Source organism: Rattus norvegicus, chromosome 7 (assembly GCF_021556685.1).
Source record: "Rattus norvegicus strain SHRSP/BbbUtx chromosome 7, alternate assembly SHRSP_T2T, whole genome shotgun sequence".
NCBI classification, from domain to species: domain Eukaryota; kingdom Metazoa; phylum Chordata; class Mammalia; order Rodentia; family Muridae; genus Rattus; species Rattus norvegicus.
The window spans coordinates 13,654,603-13,668,228 of NC_141540.1; the positions used below are offsets into that span (position 1 = coordinate 13,654,603).

At 58.3% G+C, this 13,626-nt stretch overlaps 2 protein-coding genes across 13 annotated transcripts; both read right to left on the bottom strand.

Annotated features, from left to right (window-relative positions):
* Positions 1 to 11: 11 nt before the first annotated feature.
* Tbxa2r (thromboxane A2 receptor) lies at positions 12 to 8,449 on the bottom strand. 11 transcript variants are annotated; one of them, XM_087555751.1, is made up of 6 exons: positions 7,184 to 7,805; positions 5,820 to 6,868; positions 5,359 to 5,472; positions 4,959 to 5,070; positions 1,586 to 2,449; positions 12 to 764 (listed from the first exon to the last, which is right to left on the bottom strand). In XM_087555751.1, the coding sequence occupies exons 5-6, from the start codon at positions 2,360 to 2,362 to the stop codon at positions 516 to 518; spliced, it is 1,026 nt and encodes a 341-aa protein (XP_087411877.1). In that variant the 5' UTR covers positions 2,363 to 2,449; positions 4,959 to 5,070; positions 5,359 to 5,472; positions 5,820 to 6,868; positions 7,184 to 7,805; the 3' UTR covers positions 12 to 515.
* On the bottom strand, positions 7,793 to 12,599 carry Cactin (cactin, spliceosome C complex subunit). 2 transcript variants are annotated; one of them, NM_001439798.1, is given in 9 exon segments: positions 7,793 to 8,582; positions 8,733 to 9,010; positions 9,105 to 9,224; positions 9,607 to 9,799; positions 10,083 to 10,197; positions 10,325 to 10,487; positions 10,839 to 10,984; positions 11,119 to 11,689; positions 12,377 to 12,599. In NM_001439798.1, coding segments are annotated over 9 exon segments (2,295 nt in total). In that variant the 5' UTR covers positions 12,595 to 12,599; the 3' UTR covers positions 7,793 to 8,091.
* Between the last annotated feature and the right edge of the window lie 1,027 nt (positions 12,600 to 13,626).

The following is a 13,626-nucleotide window of genomic DNA, read 5'->3' on the forward strand; positions in this document are numbered from 1 at the left end:
ATGGACACAGGGACGCTTGGTTGAGCACCTGCTGTATACCCGGACATTCAACCATTTATTGAGCATGTGTGTTGGATAGCCGTGGGGGGAGGGGGCTCAGTAAACACGGAGAGGTTGGTAACTCCAGAGCCAGCTACTGGGACCACAGTGGGTGCTTCCAACACCCAAGGCCGATGATCCTTGAGCCTAAAGGAACAAACATGAAGCCCCGGGACAACGGGGCTGAGACAGACGCGGACTATGGCAAGATGGGAGATGCCATCGGCACCCCAGGTTCTCTCTGTGTAACCATAGATTCCTGCAAGGGACCTCCCACATATGCTCCAACCTCCTAGCTGACAAGTAGTCTGGGGAGGGGGCCAGGGAGGATCTCCCTAGCATGGAGGAGGTATCTTTGTAGTTCACAGGAGTCAGCCCTGTGTTGTAACTCCATCCCACCAAACATTCAGGCTCCTGGGACAGGAGACAGGTCGTTAGCAGTCACCAAGAACCCCAGCTTTGATTGGCACCGTCCTTCAGGGTCCACTGAGCATGGCCTGTGTGGGGGGTGAGTGCAAGGACACAGCCTGGAGCTGGGAAGTGAACCTTGGATGCAGGCGTCGAAGCACGGACCTACGGAAGAGGATGTAGACCCAGGGGTCCAAGATCTGGTTCCATGTGGCCACGCGTAGGTAGATGAGCAGTTGGCGCTCCGTGGTCCGCAACAGCTGTCCGGAGGGGCTCATGACAGGTAGCGTCTGCAGCAAGGTCTGCAGGATGAAGACCTGGGGAAGCAGAGTGTTGTGCAGTGTGACCTCGGAGCACTGGGGTGACCTTGAGCTGCTGCTGCTGGGGCCCAGGAAGGCGTGCAGGCCTTGAGCTCGTGTCTTCCTTAGACTGAGGTTGAGGAGGTAAACTGGGACTTACTGAGGCGTTGACGCAGGGATCTACACTAACTCAGTCTTCAACATTCTCCCCTTTATTGATTTTTTTTTCTTGTGACATGATCTCACTCTGTAGACCAGGCTGGCCTTGAACTCACAGAAATCCTCCTGCCTCCGCCTCTGGAGTGCTGGGATTAAATGCGTGTGCCCCCATGCCTGGTTTACATTTTATTCCAGACAGGGTCTAGCCAGCAGCTTGGGACAGACCTTAGAGTCTGGACCACACACCTTTCTCCCAGAGGGAAGTCGTCTTTGTGCTAGGGGAGCCTGGATACAGTTGGCACACAATAAATGTTTGCTGAAGGAACAAGGCAAAAACAAAGCAAAAACCCGTGCCCATGTTAAAGTCCTACCATCTGGGCTCCATCTTCCTAGAACATCTATACAAGCCTGCAGTCCATGTGGTGCCAGGGAACACAGCGACACTGAGTTGTTCAGCCATTCTGCCTAGAATGCTTTCCCCAGCATTGTCTAGCAGGTGAACTCCTATTCATCCTTCAAAGCCCTATTCTAGAACATACAACCCCAGAAAGTCTTTCCTTACGCACGGCAGATCCTAAAAGCCCCAAAGATCTGAACTGGATTGCCCTTCTCCTGAGACACAACTAAAGACGCGCATACGTGTGTGTTTGGGGGAGGGGGTCTTCAGCGTTGGGACTCACCAGCAAGGGCATCCAACACACCGTGGCCACCACCATGATGCCTACGAGCTGAACCATCATCTCCACCTCACAGTCCCGGGGGCGCTGTGTGGCCTCGCGCGCATGGTAGACGCGGCAGAGCGTGGCCACGCTCACGGTGTTGAGCAGGAGGGACAGCCCCACGGACACGCTGCCCAGGAGAGCAAACATGAGCCCGAAGGCCACGTCGCCGCGCTCCGCCCCAAGAGTCAGGAAGCACCAGGAGCCGGGGTACTGCACACTGTAGCGGCCGAGCCCCAGCAGTGGCAGCAGCCCGAGAGTCCCGGCCCCCACCCACACCAGCCCCACAGTGGCCCAGGCGCGGCGCGACGTGGCTGCGGGTCGTGAGAAGGGCCGTGTGATGCCCACGAAGCGCTCTGCAGCCATCGCGGCCCCCAGGAGCAGGGGACACAGCCCGAAGAACACCATGGCCGCGCCCATGAAGTGGCAAAGGCGGCAACCGGGATCAGTGGCACGCCAGTCCAACAAGGCGGCGTGTTGCGACGCCACGACAGCGCCGGTGACCAGCAGCCCCAGGAAGTCGGTGAGGACGAGGCCGCACAGCAAAGCGAGGAAGGAGGAGCGGGGTCCCGCCCCAGGTCGCGCCCCGGCCAGCACACTCAGCGCCAGCAGGTTGGACCCCAGGCCCAGTGCGCAGAAGGATGCCGCGAACCATGGCGACGCGATGGCACGTCGCTCCTGCAGCGTGATGTTCACTGGGCGGAAGCATGCCCCCAGCGAGGTGCTGTTGAGCCACATGGCTCCTGAGCCTGACGTGATAAGGGGGTCAACACCCCATCAGATGCAGGTGACTGGGACGTTGGGCTGATGCAGGCTCTGGCGCACCTGGGAGACAAGGTGGGCTGGTTAGCGGGGCTCTAGCGCCTGTGGAGAACTCCTACCGAGTCTTCAATGACCCACGAACAAAATAACCTTTCTTTGAGGCAGTCTTTGACTGCCTGACCACTGTTAGTCCCAAGGCTGCTTCTGACCCTATGAAGTGGCCCAGACCAGCCTGGAACTCCTAGTCATCCTGACAACCTCCTGAGGAGCTGGAATGACAGATGTGTCCTGATACCCTGCACCCCAGGTTGCAGTTCCAGCCCTAGTACTCACTGTGTGGCCTCAGCTCCCCATCTGTCATCCATCTAGCCTATGAGGTTGTGGGTGCAGTCGTTCTGGCCAGGGTTAGTTACCTGCTGGGACGCTCCCACTGAAGCGGTGTGGGCCGTTCCTTTTCTCCCCTGACGTCACTTTTATAATAAGAAACGGACCCAAGAAGTTCCTGCTCCATTTTCGGAATGAAAAAACAGCCCAATGGCAACATGTCCCCGGGGAGGACTCCAGCAGAGACCGGTGTGGGGCAGGAGGGGAGGGGTGCAGGGGCGGAAGGGACAAAGACTACAGAACTAAGGCTGGATATGGGGTCATCTAAAAGTGAGACTATTCAACAACAAAATCCTTCACAACACTGGAAAGGCTCTGGCAGGAGGATTGCTGCCAGTGTAAGGTACACAGTGAGATTTTAAAAAAGAAAAAAACAAACAAAAAAACAAAAACCAAGGCCAGAGACCAGAGACAGACAGTAGCATAATGTCTCTCACCCTGTGTTCCTTCCTGTGCAGCCCAGGCTGGCAACAATTCTTGCTGATCCTTCCTTCCTCAGATTCTTGGTGTGTGAACCATGTTTGACCTTTTTTTATTAGTTTTTGGTTTTTTTTTTTTTTTTGGTTCTTTTTTTCGGAGCTGGGGACCGAACCCAGGGCCTTGCGCTTCCTAGGTAAGCGCTCTACCACTGAGCTAAATCCCTAGCCCCAGCCCTTGGCTTTTCATTTCTCCCTTCCCATCTCCAGACCCCTCTTCCCTCCCACTGAGCTCCAGGGTTTTAACAGGTAGTTCCTCAGGGTTCAGGATGTATCCTCTGTTCTTGTCCCCACATCCCCACAGAGAGCCTCAGTTTCACCTCTGGTAAAGACAGCTGATGCTGAGAACAATTATTTCTTGCACCTACATCTGGCACACAGTAGGTGTTTAATTTATGCAACCCAGAATGCTCCCTGCAGGTAGAAGCAGCCTAGTAGGCACTGCTTCCATGTTCCCCTTAGGAGGTCACTGCCTGGCTGGCACCATCCAGAGGAGGATCCAGGGGAGAGACTGAAGCTAGGATAAGGACAGGGCGGGCAGTCTGGTGGATAGCTCCCCCTGGCTCTGAGGACAGGGTGGGCGGACTGATGGATAGCTCCCTCTCGCTCTGAAGTGTTATGCACATCTTTGAGTTTCTGTGCTAGGTCCCCGGGATTGATGCTCCCTTTCCCAAGGCCGGCTGCATTGGCGGCCGATCCCCTCCTCTGTCCAGTCCTTGGCCCAGCCTCGCCAAGGACACCAGGTCCCTCATACCTGCTGTGCCCGGGAAAGAACAAGCCCAGCCCCCAGCTCTATGGCCCAGGAAGTCAAGTTGGAGCCCAGCATCAAGGATGGACAGCAGTTGCCAGTCCCTCCCTCCCTCCCTCTCTCTCTCCCTCCCTCCCTCAGTCCCTCACCCCCTCTGGGGTTCAAGTGATAACAGTGAGCTCAAGTTGCCTAGGCGAGACCTGAGGCCTGCCTGGCAGCCTCCCACCCTGGGCAGCAGCCCATGCTGTGTGGTCTCGGGAGACTTACTTGGTGTCTCTGCGCCCTATCAGGTTCCACAGCCTTGCAGCAAGGAGCTTTGGGCCTGGGAATGTCAAGGCTCAGGAATTCTGTTTGTCCTCCTGCAGACTCTGACTGTGTAGACCAGGCTGGCCTGGAACTCCCTGAGAGTCATCTGCCCCCAGCTTCTGAAGCTGGGGTGACAGGCGCAGGCCACCACACCCCAGCTTTGGACACCCGGGAGCCAAAGAAGTCACTGGGATGTGGGGTGGTCCTGCATTCCTGAGCCCTGTCTCCACTGTTGGGAGCGGTAGGCAGTGGTGTTCTGTCTGGGATGGGGCCTCATTCTTGTATACGTGTGCCCTGGGACGCTGGTCCCCATTCCTTGAGGCCCAGGCTGGGTGGCCAAGTTCCAGCCTTGGTGGAATGTGGTGTGTGGCTGGGCTCTGATTGCTAGGCCCCTCCTCCTCTCCCCAGCTCACCCATCTCCAACAAGCCTCTGCAGCAGGCCTCAGAGCAGCCTGGGCTCTCTGCACGTCTGTCACCCATGGCCACCCTACACAGCCTCAGTTTCCCCCGTGAATCGAATTTGCCTCCCCTGGTGGCTTTCTGCCTAGGAGCTCCTGAGCTGAACCTTGGCCTCAGCTGTGCCCAGTAGGCATCTCTGCCAACACCCCAAACACCCAGGGTGTGTGTGCCCCACAACCCCACAGACCCTCAGGCTTACCACAGCTGTCCCTCAAACCGTCTGCTTCCTGTTTGTGCCGTAGCTCCAGGGTGCAGGTGGGCTGGGAGGAGGGGCCACCTGGCACCGTGCCCTGGAGTCGATGGATGCCCGTCTGGACAGGACATGTGTGATGAGCCTGTGTGCGTACAGCCTCCAGCCACACCTTGGTGCAGCCCCCAGCTCCAATCCATCCTGGCTCAACTCTAGCATTGCCAGAGCATTCTGGCCCAGACACAGGAAACCAGTATACCCACGTGCCACCAGGCGAACTGCACTGGCCCAGGCTAAGACCACTGGAGCCCCTTCGGGGACCTTGGGTACCTGGCCACTATCATCAGAGTGGACAGGCCACAGCGGAGGGGCTGGTGATCTGGGCTCCCCAGGCACTATAGAGGCTCACCTGGGCACAGTGCTGTAACCTCACATCAGGGAGAGGAGGGACTCATCTCAGCTGTCTGGACCCAGATCTCTCTGTGCTGTTCCAGGCGAGGCAAAGAGCAGGAAGGGGAGTCTCCTGGGGAAACCGAGGCGCATTGGCTGAGGACGGCTCCAGCAGAAGCCCTGGGGCCTTGGGTATAGCGGAGCGCTGGGGACCCTGAGGCGCCCAGGGCTGGATGTGACTGTGAGGCTGTTTCCCGTCCCGCCCTGTCTCCATCTGTCTTTCTGCCGGTCTCTCGCCAGCCCCACCCCCTGCACTGGCCTCGCCCCTCAGCCGGTTCCTCGATAGGGTCGGAATCAGGCAAGGCACAAGGGTGACAGGCAGACATCGGTTGTTGACAGGCCAGGGACCCAGAAGCCCAAGCCCCACGTGGGAAGAGCTGAGAGCCAGACGGGGCTGATCCTAGCACAGCAGCCACTAACCCTCACTATGGTTGTCCAGGCACCTTCCAGGGTCTCTGGATGGCAAGGCCAGCTCCAGCCTAACTGCAGGGAGGCAGGAGAAGGCTGTGGTGGGGGAGGGGTGCAGCGCAGCAGGGCAGGCTGCAGACCAGGCTGTCCTCCAGAGATGTAGCAGTCTTGGGGAACCCTCCCCTGCAGACTCACTGCGGAAGCCCTGACAGTTGCCTGGAATAGCTGGGCCAGGCAGGGGCTGTTAGTCCTGTGCCCTGTGGCTTGAGGCGGGGACCTAGGTGGGGGAGGTGACCTTGGGCCCCTTTGGCTCTGACAGGTCCTGGTGGGGATTGGATGCCTGGCCTGGCTGTGACCCCAACCTCCCAGTTCCCCTCTTCCCAGGTTCAGCCAGACTCCTGTCAGCGGCAGGAAACCCCTTGCCTACTGCACCGCCCCTTCCGGTCTCACTTCTGAGGGTCCCTCAGTCAGTCCCACCCATCCTAACATTCAGTGCTGAGCCCTGACTTGCCTCTACCCTGGTGGACTTTCTGTAGTTCCTCTCTGGTTTCCTAGCTGGGCCTGCCCTTAAGTCTATCCATCCCATAAGCTAGGGATGGGATGGACACTGACCACACCAGGGTTCCATGCTCAGGGCTGCGCAAAGCAAATGTCCCCCTCCACATTTGGCTAGGAAGCAATGCTGTGGGGAAGACTGGGGTTTGTAGGGTGGTTAGGTATGCTGGCCCGGGGCACAAGGCACTGGTAAGAATGTCAGGGGTGAGGATGTGGGGCTGCGGTGGGACGAGAACAGCCGGCTGTGCTCGTTCTTGACGCAGACAAGTTGGGATTGGGGGCAGAGAGGCTGTTGTAGGTTCTTCCTCTGTCCCTTGACCCGAGATAAGGACATGTCTGGTTTGGAGAATCAGGCAATGGCTGAAGGACATCCAACTTTGTTGTGTGGAGGTGACAGAGCTCAGTATGAATGGTGAAACTGAGGCAGACTGTAATATGGTGCAGAGCCTTGAGACCATCAGGTGTGGCCAGGGGCTGAAATTTCTTGGCACTGGCTCCCAACCACACTGGCTCCCAACCACACTGTCAAGGAAGGGAGGAGGAGTCAGGCTTGAGGCTGCTGGGGTGATGTGGGAGCTGAGGCTCAGGACGTACCCCCTGTGGCTGTGGCTTCCGCTGAGGCTAGGGGGCCTATTCTTAGCCAAAGGAAGGAAAAGGCTGGAGTGAGAGCTGGAAGCAGTTTCCGGGACATTAGTCCATTGTGCACAAGGAGAGGTCTGAGATGGGGTTTGTATCCCTGCCCGGCTCACCATCTATGGCTCCCCAGTACCCTGGGCTGGCTGGATCCCCTTCCAACTCTGGGCACCTTGGGGTACCCTTACCTCGTCCAGCTCTGCCTCTTTGCAGGCTGGGTCGCTACACACAGGAAAGGCCAGCAGGCTGGAGACTCCATAGAGTAGCGGGGTAGAGAATGGACCTTGTAGCCCAGGTAGAGAAGCTGATGCCCAACATGCCATGTGCATGCGTGGCATCCCAGTATCCCATCTTCAATGTCTGGCTCTGCCCTGTGACCTCTGGGGATGAGCGTCAACGGCAGAGGCTGTCAGTCACCTGCCCATGGGAGAACAGAGGGGGCTATGTTTGGGCAGCAGTACAGTCTGATTCGGACAGGCATGTGTCCTGCTGCATTCTCAAGACCCCAGTCAGAGGCCATCAGGTTAGGGGCTGGGGATAACAGGGTGGCCTCTTGGCCTTGCCAACGGGTGACCCTGGTGGCAGATCTGGGCAGTCCACCAGTAACCTTGGCCTCCACTGGGTGCAATCCAGGACCTACCCCAGTGATGACCACCACACGTTCCCAGATGTGGCCAAGCCACATCTCCCCAGATGGTTGTGGTTTTAGGGTCAGGTGGGCAGAGAAGACCCTGTGTTCTGACCCTCCCCAAGCCACTTGGGTGTGGTATCTGTCCTGTGACTCAGAGCAGAAACCATTTTAGAATAAGCTTTCTATTAAACGTATCAAAACCATGTAGGGCTCCGCGGTTGAATAAGTCCACGGGAACAGGAACAAGGGGTTTCTGCCACCTCAAGCAGTCTTTCTAAAATCCTTTCAAGACAGGAAGGGACCTGCCAGAGGGGCTGCGGCCAGCACAGTGCTGGTGACTGAAGCCCAGAGGTGGTCCACGGATCCCCAAGGCTTCTGAAGAAGACCTCCTGGTCCTCTCAACCTTCCCATCCAGGAGCTGTCCAGGGGCCAGCATGGCAGGGGCGGGCAGCCTGCCCACAGGCGTCACCGGCGGTAGCGGTAGCGCTTGAAGTGGAACCAGAGCTGGAAGATTCCATTGGCAAACTGGCAGCGGAAGCCATGGCGGTGCGAGTACTCCCATTCTCGACTGACGATCTTGAAGGCGATGTCCTCGTAGGGCGGGCCTGCGTGGAAACGCAGGATGGCAAAGTCCCGGTTGTCAGCGCAGGCCTCCAGGAAGTACTCTGGTGTGGCACGTTTGCGGATGAGGTCCGGGTAGAAGATGTTAAATTTGTAGCCCTGCACGATCTTGGGTGGAGGGTTGTCAAAGTCATAATGTGTCTGGTTATATTTGTTCCATTCAAAGCCTGTGTGCACACGGTTAAAGAATCGCGGCTTCCGCGGCCGATACTTGTCGGCCCACAGGTAGGCGCGGCCACCCAGTGGCATCTCCACGCTGAACTGTGCCTCATCCTGCCCCATGCCCTCCCTCGCACGCCGGAAGAAGATGTCCTCAGCACTCTCGCTCGCGTCACCTGTGAGGGTGGAGGGGCCAGCAGAGGGGTCAGTGGGGGCCACCCACACTCCTCCTTGTGAGGGCAGAGGGGCCAGCAGAGGGGTCAGTGGGGGGCCTCCCTGCCCCTCCCCACCCCATTACAAGGTCCCTGGTCTGGGTCAGTCCCTACCTGTAGCCTGAAGCTGCTGGCGAGACAGCTGCAGGCGCTGCAGGTCCTCATGCGGCTCCAGCACATGCGCGTCCAAAGGCAACTCGTGCGCGGTGAGCAGTCGTGGGCTGTAGCGGCCAGCGTCATAGTCTGCCAGGCTCTGCTGGATCAGGTCCTCCTCCATCAGCACTGCCTCGCCATCTGCCTCTCCCTCTGCCTCGCCTGCTGCTGTGGTCTCCTCGGGTTCCACGGGGTCCACTGAAGTCCCAGGGCTGGGAGGCCGTTCCTCAGGTTCAGGGCTATACGGGTGGTGAAAAAAGCGATGAGGCCCATCCCTGCCAGGCCTGCACCAGTTCTTCCCCCACCTACAGGGTCCCCCACCTGCCAGGTCACCTGTGAGTGGCTGTGGGCTCTGACTTGAGGATGGGAAACAGCGGCTCACTCTCCACACCCTGCTCCTGCTTCAGTTTGAACAGCTTCTGTCTAAGGACATCTTGGTGGCGCTCACGGAGCCTGGGGAAAGGAAGGCGTGACCATCCCAGTCCCTTGGTAGGGCACATTCACACAGTGTGGCCCCAATTGGCCACAGTGCTTGGTCCAGTCAGATGGGGGACATCCAGAGGAACCAGGGCAAGCCAGCAGCCGCTATGTTTACAGCACACTGCCAAACATGCATGGAATCTATACACAGTTCGCTTGCCAGACGGGGAGGGGACAGAGGGAGGAGAAGAAATGTGGAGGAGTAGGGAGAGGACGGGGACTGGGAAGGCAGCAGGACAGGCAGCCCGGTGTTGAGATGACAAGCACTAGAGAAGCACTGGCCCTGGTGACCCACTGGCCAGGTGGTTATGAAGGCCAAGGAGGAACCCAGGTGCCGAGGACGTGGCAGCCTCACCTGGCCCTGGCCATGTGCGCGCGCAACTGCTGCAGCAGGCTCTCCCAGTAGCCCATGTCGAGGTTGGGGCCGCCGGCACGGATCTTGCCTTCGATGCCCTGGAAGATGACCTGCAGCTGGTTGTACGTCTTTCCCTTGAAGACGGACTGCACGTCAGAGCTGACCGAGGCGTTGACCCCCTCACGGCGCTCACCTGTAGGACAGGTTGCAGAGTATGGGCCAAGGTTCCCAGCTACCCCACCCTGTGGGCTCAGGAACAAGGACGAGAGGCCTGCCAGCCTCTAAGCTGGTGGAGGGTAGATGAGCAGTGCACCCATTACACTCTGCTGGCCCTGGGTGAAGGCCAGGGCTCTGTAGGCGGGAGTGCAGCTGTGCCAGCAGTGGCCATTCCCTGAGGCTCCCTAGCAGGCACATCCCGCTGTCCAGTGGAGGCCACTGCTGGCCCTGGAACTGGGAAGACGCCTCACCCTGCTTACCTGGGCCCTTGCCCGAGGCCTCCAGCTTGCGGAGCTTGGCAATCTCATCCTCTGTGATGGTTGTCATGTCTCGCCAGAAGTCCACGTTCTTGCCCTGCTCCAGCTCCATGTACACCTGTGGGGTGGGGCTGTGAGGGTGGAGTCTGAAGGAGGGGGCATGGGAGGGCTGGGTAATGAGGGGTGGGGTGAGGGCTGGGTAATGAGGGGCAGAGCAGAGCTAGGCACAGCTGTATGTGCAGCACCTGGATGTCCTCTAGCAGGTCCTCCATGTCTGCCACCGTGAGGCCGTTGAGGAAGGTGTAAGGTTCATGCATCTCCACTGCCAGGTCATCGTCCTCTGCACTGATGTACTTGGCCAGCAAGTCAATGGGCTTGGCCCGCCCGTCTCGGATTCGGATCTTGGAACTGTGGGAGGAAATGGGGTGGCAGGGTCAGGGGCAGAGTTTTGCTGGGATAGTTGACTCCAGGACTTTCCCACAGGACCGGGGAAAAGCTGACCGGAGGTCCCAACCAGTCACACAGGTTCAGCATGACAGGAGTGTCAGATGGCCCTCCCCAGGGTGGGACAATAGGGCTGTGCTGGGGTCTCCAACACCAGGACTGTGCTCAGGTTCCTTCAGTGAGGCCCAGGACACTCTGGACAATGACTTAACAGGGCTGCTTAGGGATCTGCCTCCTGAGTCCAGACACCACTCCTGGCAGAACCAGGGGAAAAGGAGATTGTAGTTTGCAGTAGAGGGCCAGGGAGAAGCGCACCGAAGCTTGGCCTGCCGCAAGTGGAAGCTGTCCTCCTGCTCCTCCCAGGTCTTAAAGTGCTCTGCCTCCTTCTCCCGTTGCAACAGTTCCAGTTCCTGCTCCCGCATGGCCTTCTCCCGTTCCCGCTCCAGCCGCAGCTGTTTTACCTGGGCAACAACAGAGAGCCACCCCGCTAAGAGGCATGTGCCTGGCATACCTAGCCTCCAGAACAGGATGTGAGTGAGGCACCAGAGACAGGAGGCCCCGAGCTCCCACGCGGCCATGCCCAAGGCTGGCCTACCTTTTGCAGCTCTAGCCGGTTCTCCTCCTGGATCCTCTTGTTACGTTCCTTCAGCTCCTTTTCCTCCAGGTGACCGATGCCTTTTTTCTCCAAGGCTTTGTTCCAGATAAAAGTGCCCAGCAGGTTGTTGTCTCCAAAGGGGTTGTCGGTGTTGGTGTAGCCCATGTACTCCTCACCCCAGCCCATCTTCTCACGCTTCTTGCGCTCCTTAGCTTCTTTCTTGGCCAGTCGCCGGGCACGCTTCTCCTCGGGTGTCTCGAAGGCCTTGAGCAGCTCTTCTTGCTGCTTTCGCTCCTCACGAAGCCGCAGCCGTTCCTGAAGGCTCTGCTGCTGACTCGCGGCCAGGGCAGCTACTCCAGGACTCCGGGAGCGTCTTGGGGAGTCAGAGCTAGATGCTGATGACCCTGGGGACCACGAATGCCTGTGACCCTTCCGGGCTCGGGAGCCCTGTGCTTGCTCCTCACCCGAGTCAGAGTGTGAGGACCGGTCCTGTGAGTGCCATCGGGGTGGCCGAAGGCTCCGGCTTCGCCTCCTAGACTTCTGCACACGGTTTCCTTCCGAATCTGACCTGCTAGGGGGTGGGGATGGGGTACACATCAAGACCTGCTCAGTGCTGAGTGCTGCTGGGGCACCATCCTAGGTGCGGGGGTCACAACCAAGATCAACACCCAGAGTATTTGCCTTTGTAGGTTCCATCAACCTGCAAAACACATCAGTCCTCATACAAACTAGGTTGCCCTTCATAGTAGGGCTACACAAGTCCCAGAACTATAACAGACAATACAGCAAGGAACCATGAAAGAGGAAAAAGCACCACCAGGTAGTATATTTGAGGACGTAAGTTCGAATCCCCAGTAACCACAGAAAAAGATAGCTATGGCTGTTCGAGTTTGTATCTCCAGTGTTGTATGTACAGTGTCCTGATTAGGCTTTGGTTAACTTGTTAGGAGTACATCCATTTAAGAAGTAACTTCAACTGAGCAGAAATAACTATGAGAAATTGCAAAAATAAAAATTTAACTATGAGGCAACGGCCTCTGGAGGACACCTGAGCTACAACATCGAGTTTCTGCCAGCCTGAGACAAGATCGTGTCTATGAATAAATGGGTGGCGAGTATGGTCACTCAGTCCCCTGTGCTCATGCCCCGGGGTCCCCGGGAGTCTTCGTTGCTCCGGCTCAGCCCGGCAGACTAGCACTCAGCTAACGCCCCGCCTGTCCCTCAACTCCCAGGCCAGAGCAGCCCCCAGGACTCTCACCTGCGCCCTCGACTGCGCCGTTTGCGTTCGCGCCGCCGCTCATGTTCCCGTCGCCTTCGGCCGCTCCCCCCATGGCTCCGGCTCCGGCTCCGGCTCCGGCTTCGGCTCCGGCTCCTGCTGCAGCTTCTACTCCTACTCCGCTGCTTCCGACTCCTACGACCCGCAGATCGTGAGCGCGAGCGAGAGTGCGAACCCATTTGGCGGCCCGCGCCGCGCATGCGCGGGCCTAAACAACCAGGAAGCTTGGCGCCGGGGGCTTTCTTTTGCCGCGGCGCGCCCGGGACTGCCCAAGTTGCGCCTGATCCTAGGGAGTGACTTACTCCCTCTACCGCAGACTCCAGGGACGACACAACTCGAGATTTCTCCGGAGTTCTCAAGCTTGGCACGCATGTTGTATTCCTAACGGGATGCCATTAGAACCAGAGGATTGACGTTCCATTCAGGCAGTGAAGAAGACTGACGTAGACCGGTCCTCGCACCCTAGTGGGCCTGCTAGCGGAGTGCTTAAGAAACTAGGAGGCGGTTGTTACAGGGCGGAAGAGGTCTCTGGTGGGCGGGGTTAAGGAAATCAGGATTTGCAGGGAGCAGGACTTGGGGAGGCGGGACCTAGCAGAAAGCTTACAGGAAAAAAGTGGAGCTGGGTTGGGGTATATGGAGATTGACAGTTGTGGGTTGGGAGACCGGGCCGGGGACCTGAGCGGAGCGGGGCCTGGAAAGGAACCCAAGAATGGCGGTTACGGGAGCCGGGGTGGGTGGGGTCTAGTAAGCTAGATTGACAGGCGTAGACCAGTGGGCGGAGGAGTGCATATCAGGACCTGAGAGGGCGGAATCGGGGCTGAGCAAGATTGACATCTGTAACCAGGAACTGTGAATAGGTACAGGCAGGATGTGTAGTCGAGAGTTTCGGACTGAGGAATGGAAGGAAGTGGAGCCGCGGTGGGCGGGCCTTGGAGGTGAGATCGACACATTGGACCTGAGGGCCGGGCCAATGAACTCAAACTACGCTAGGAGTATGGCTGGGCCCGGAAGGGGACGTCAAAAGGGGCGTGCCGAGAGCGGGCGGAACTTAAACGTGCGAGGCCGCGTGTAGTTCTAAAAACTGAAACCCGGAGAGCCGAACGCTCGCGGGAGACCTGGATCTTCTAGGCTAGCCTGGCAGCAACCGGTTCCGCGCTAATAAAACACAAGACAGGAAGGGACAGTTTCTGGCTGACTCCTGGAAGTGTCTTGAGTAGTACTTCGCCGGCCAG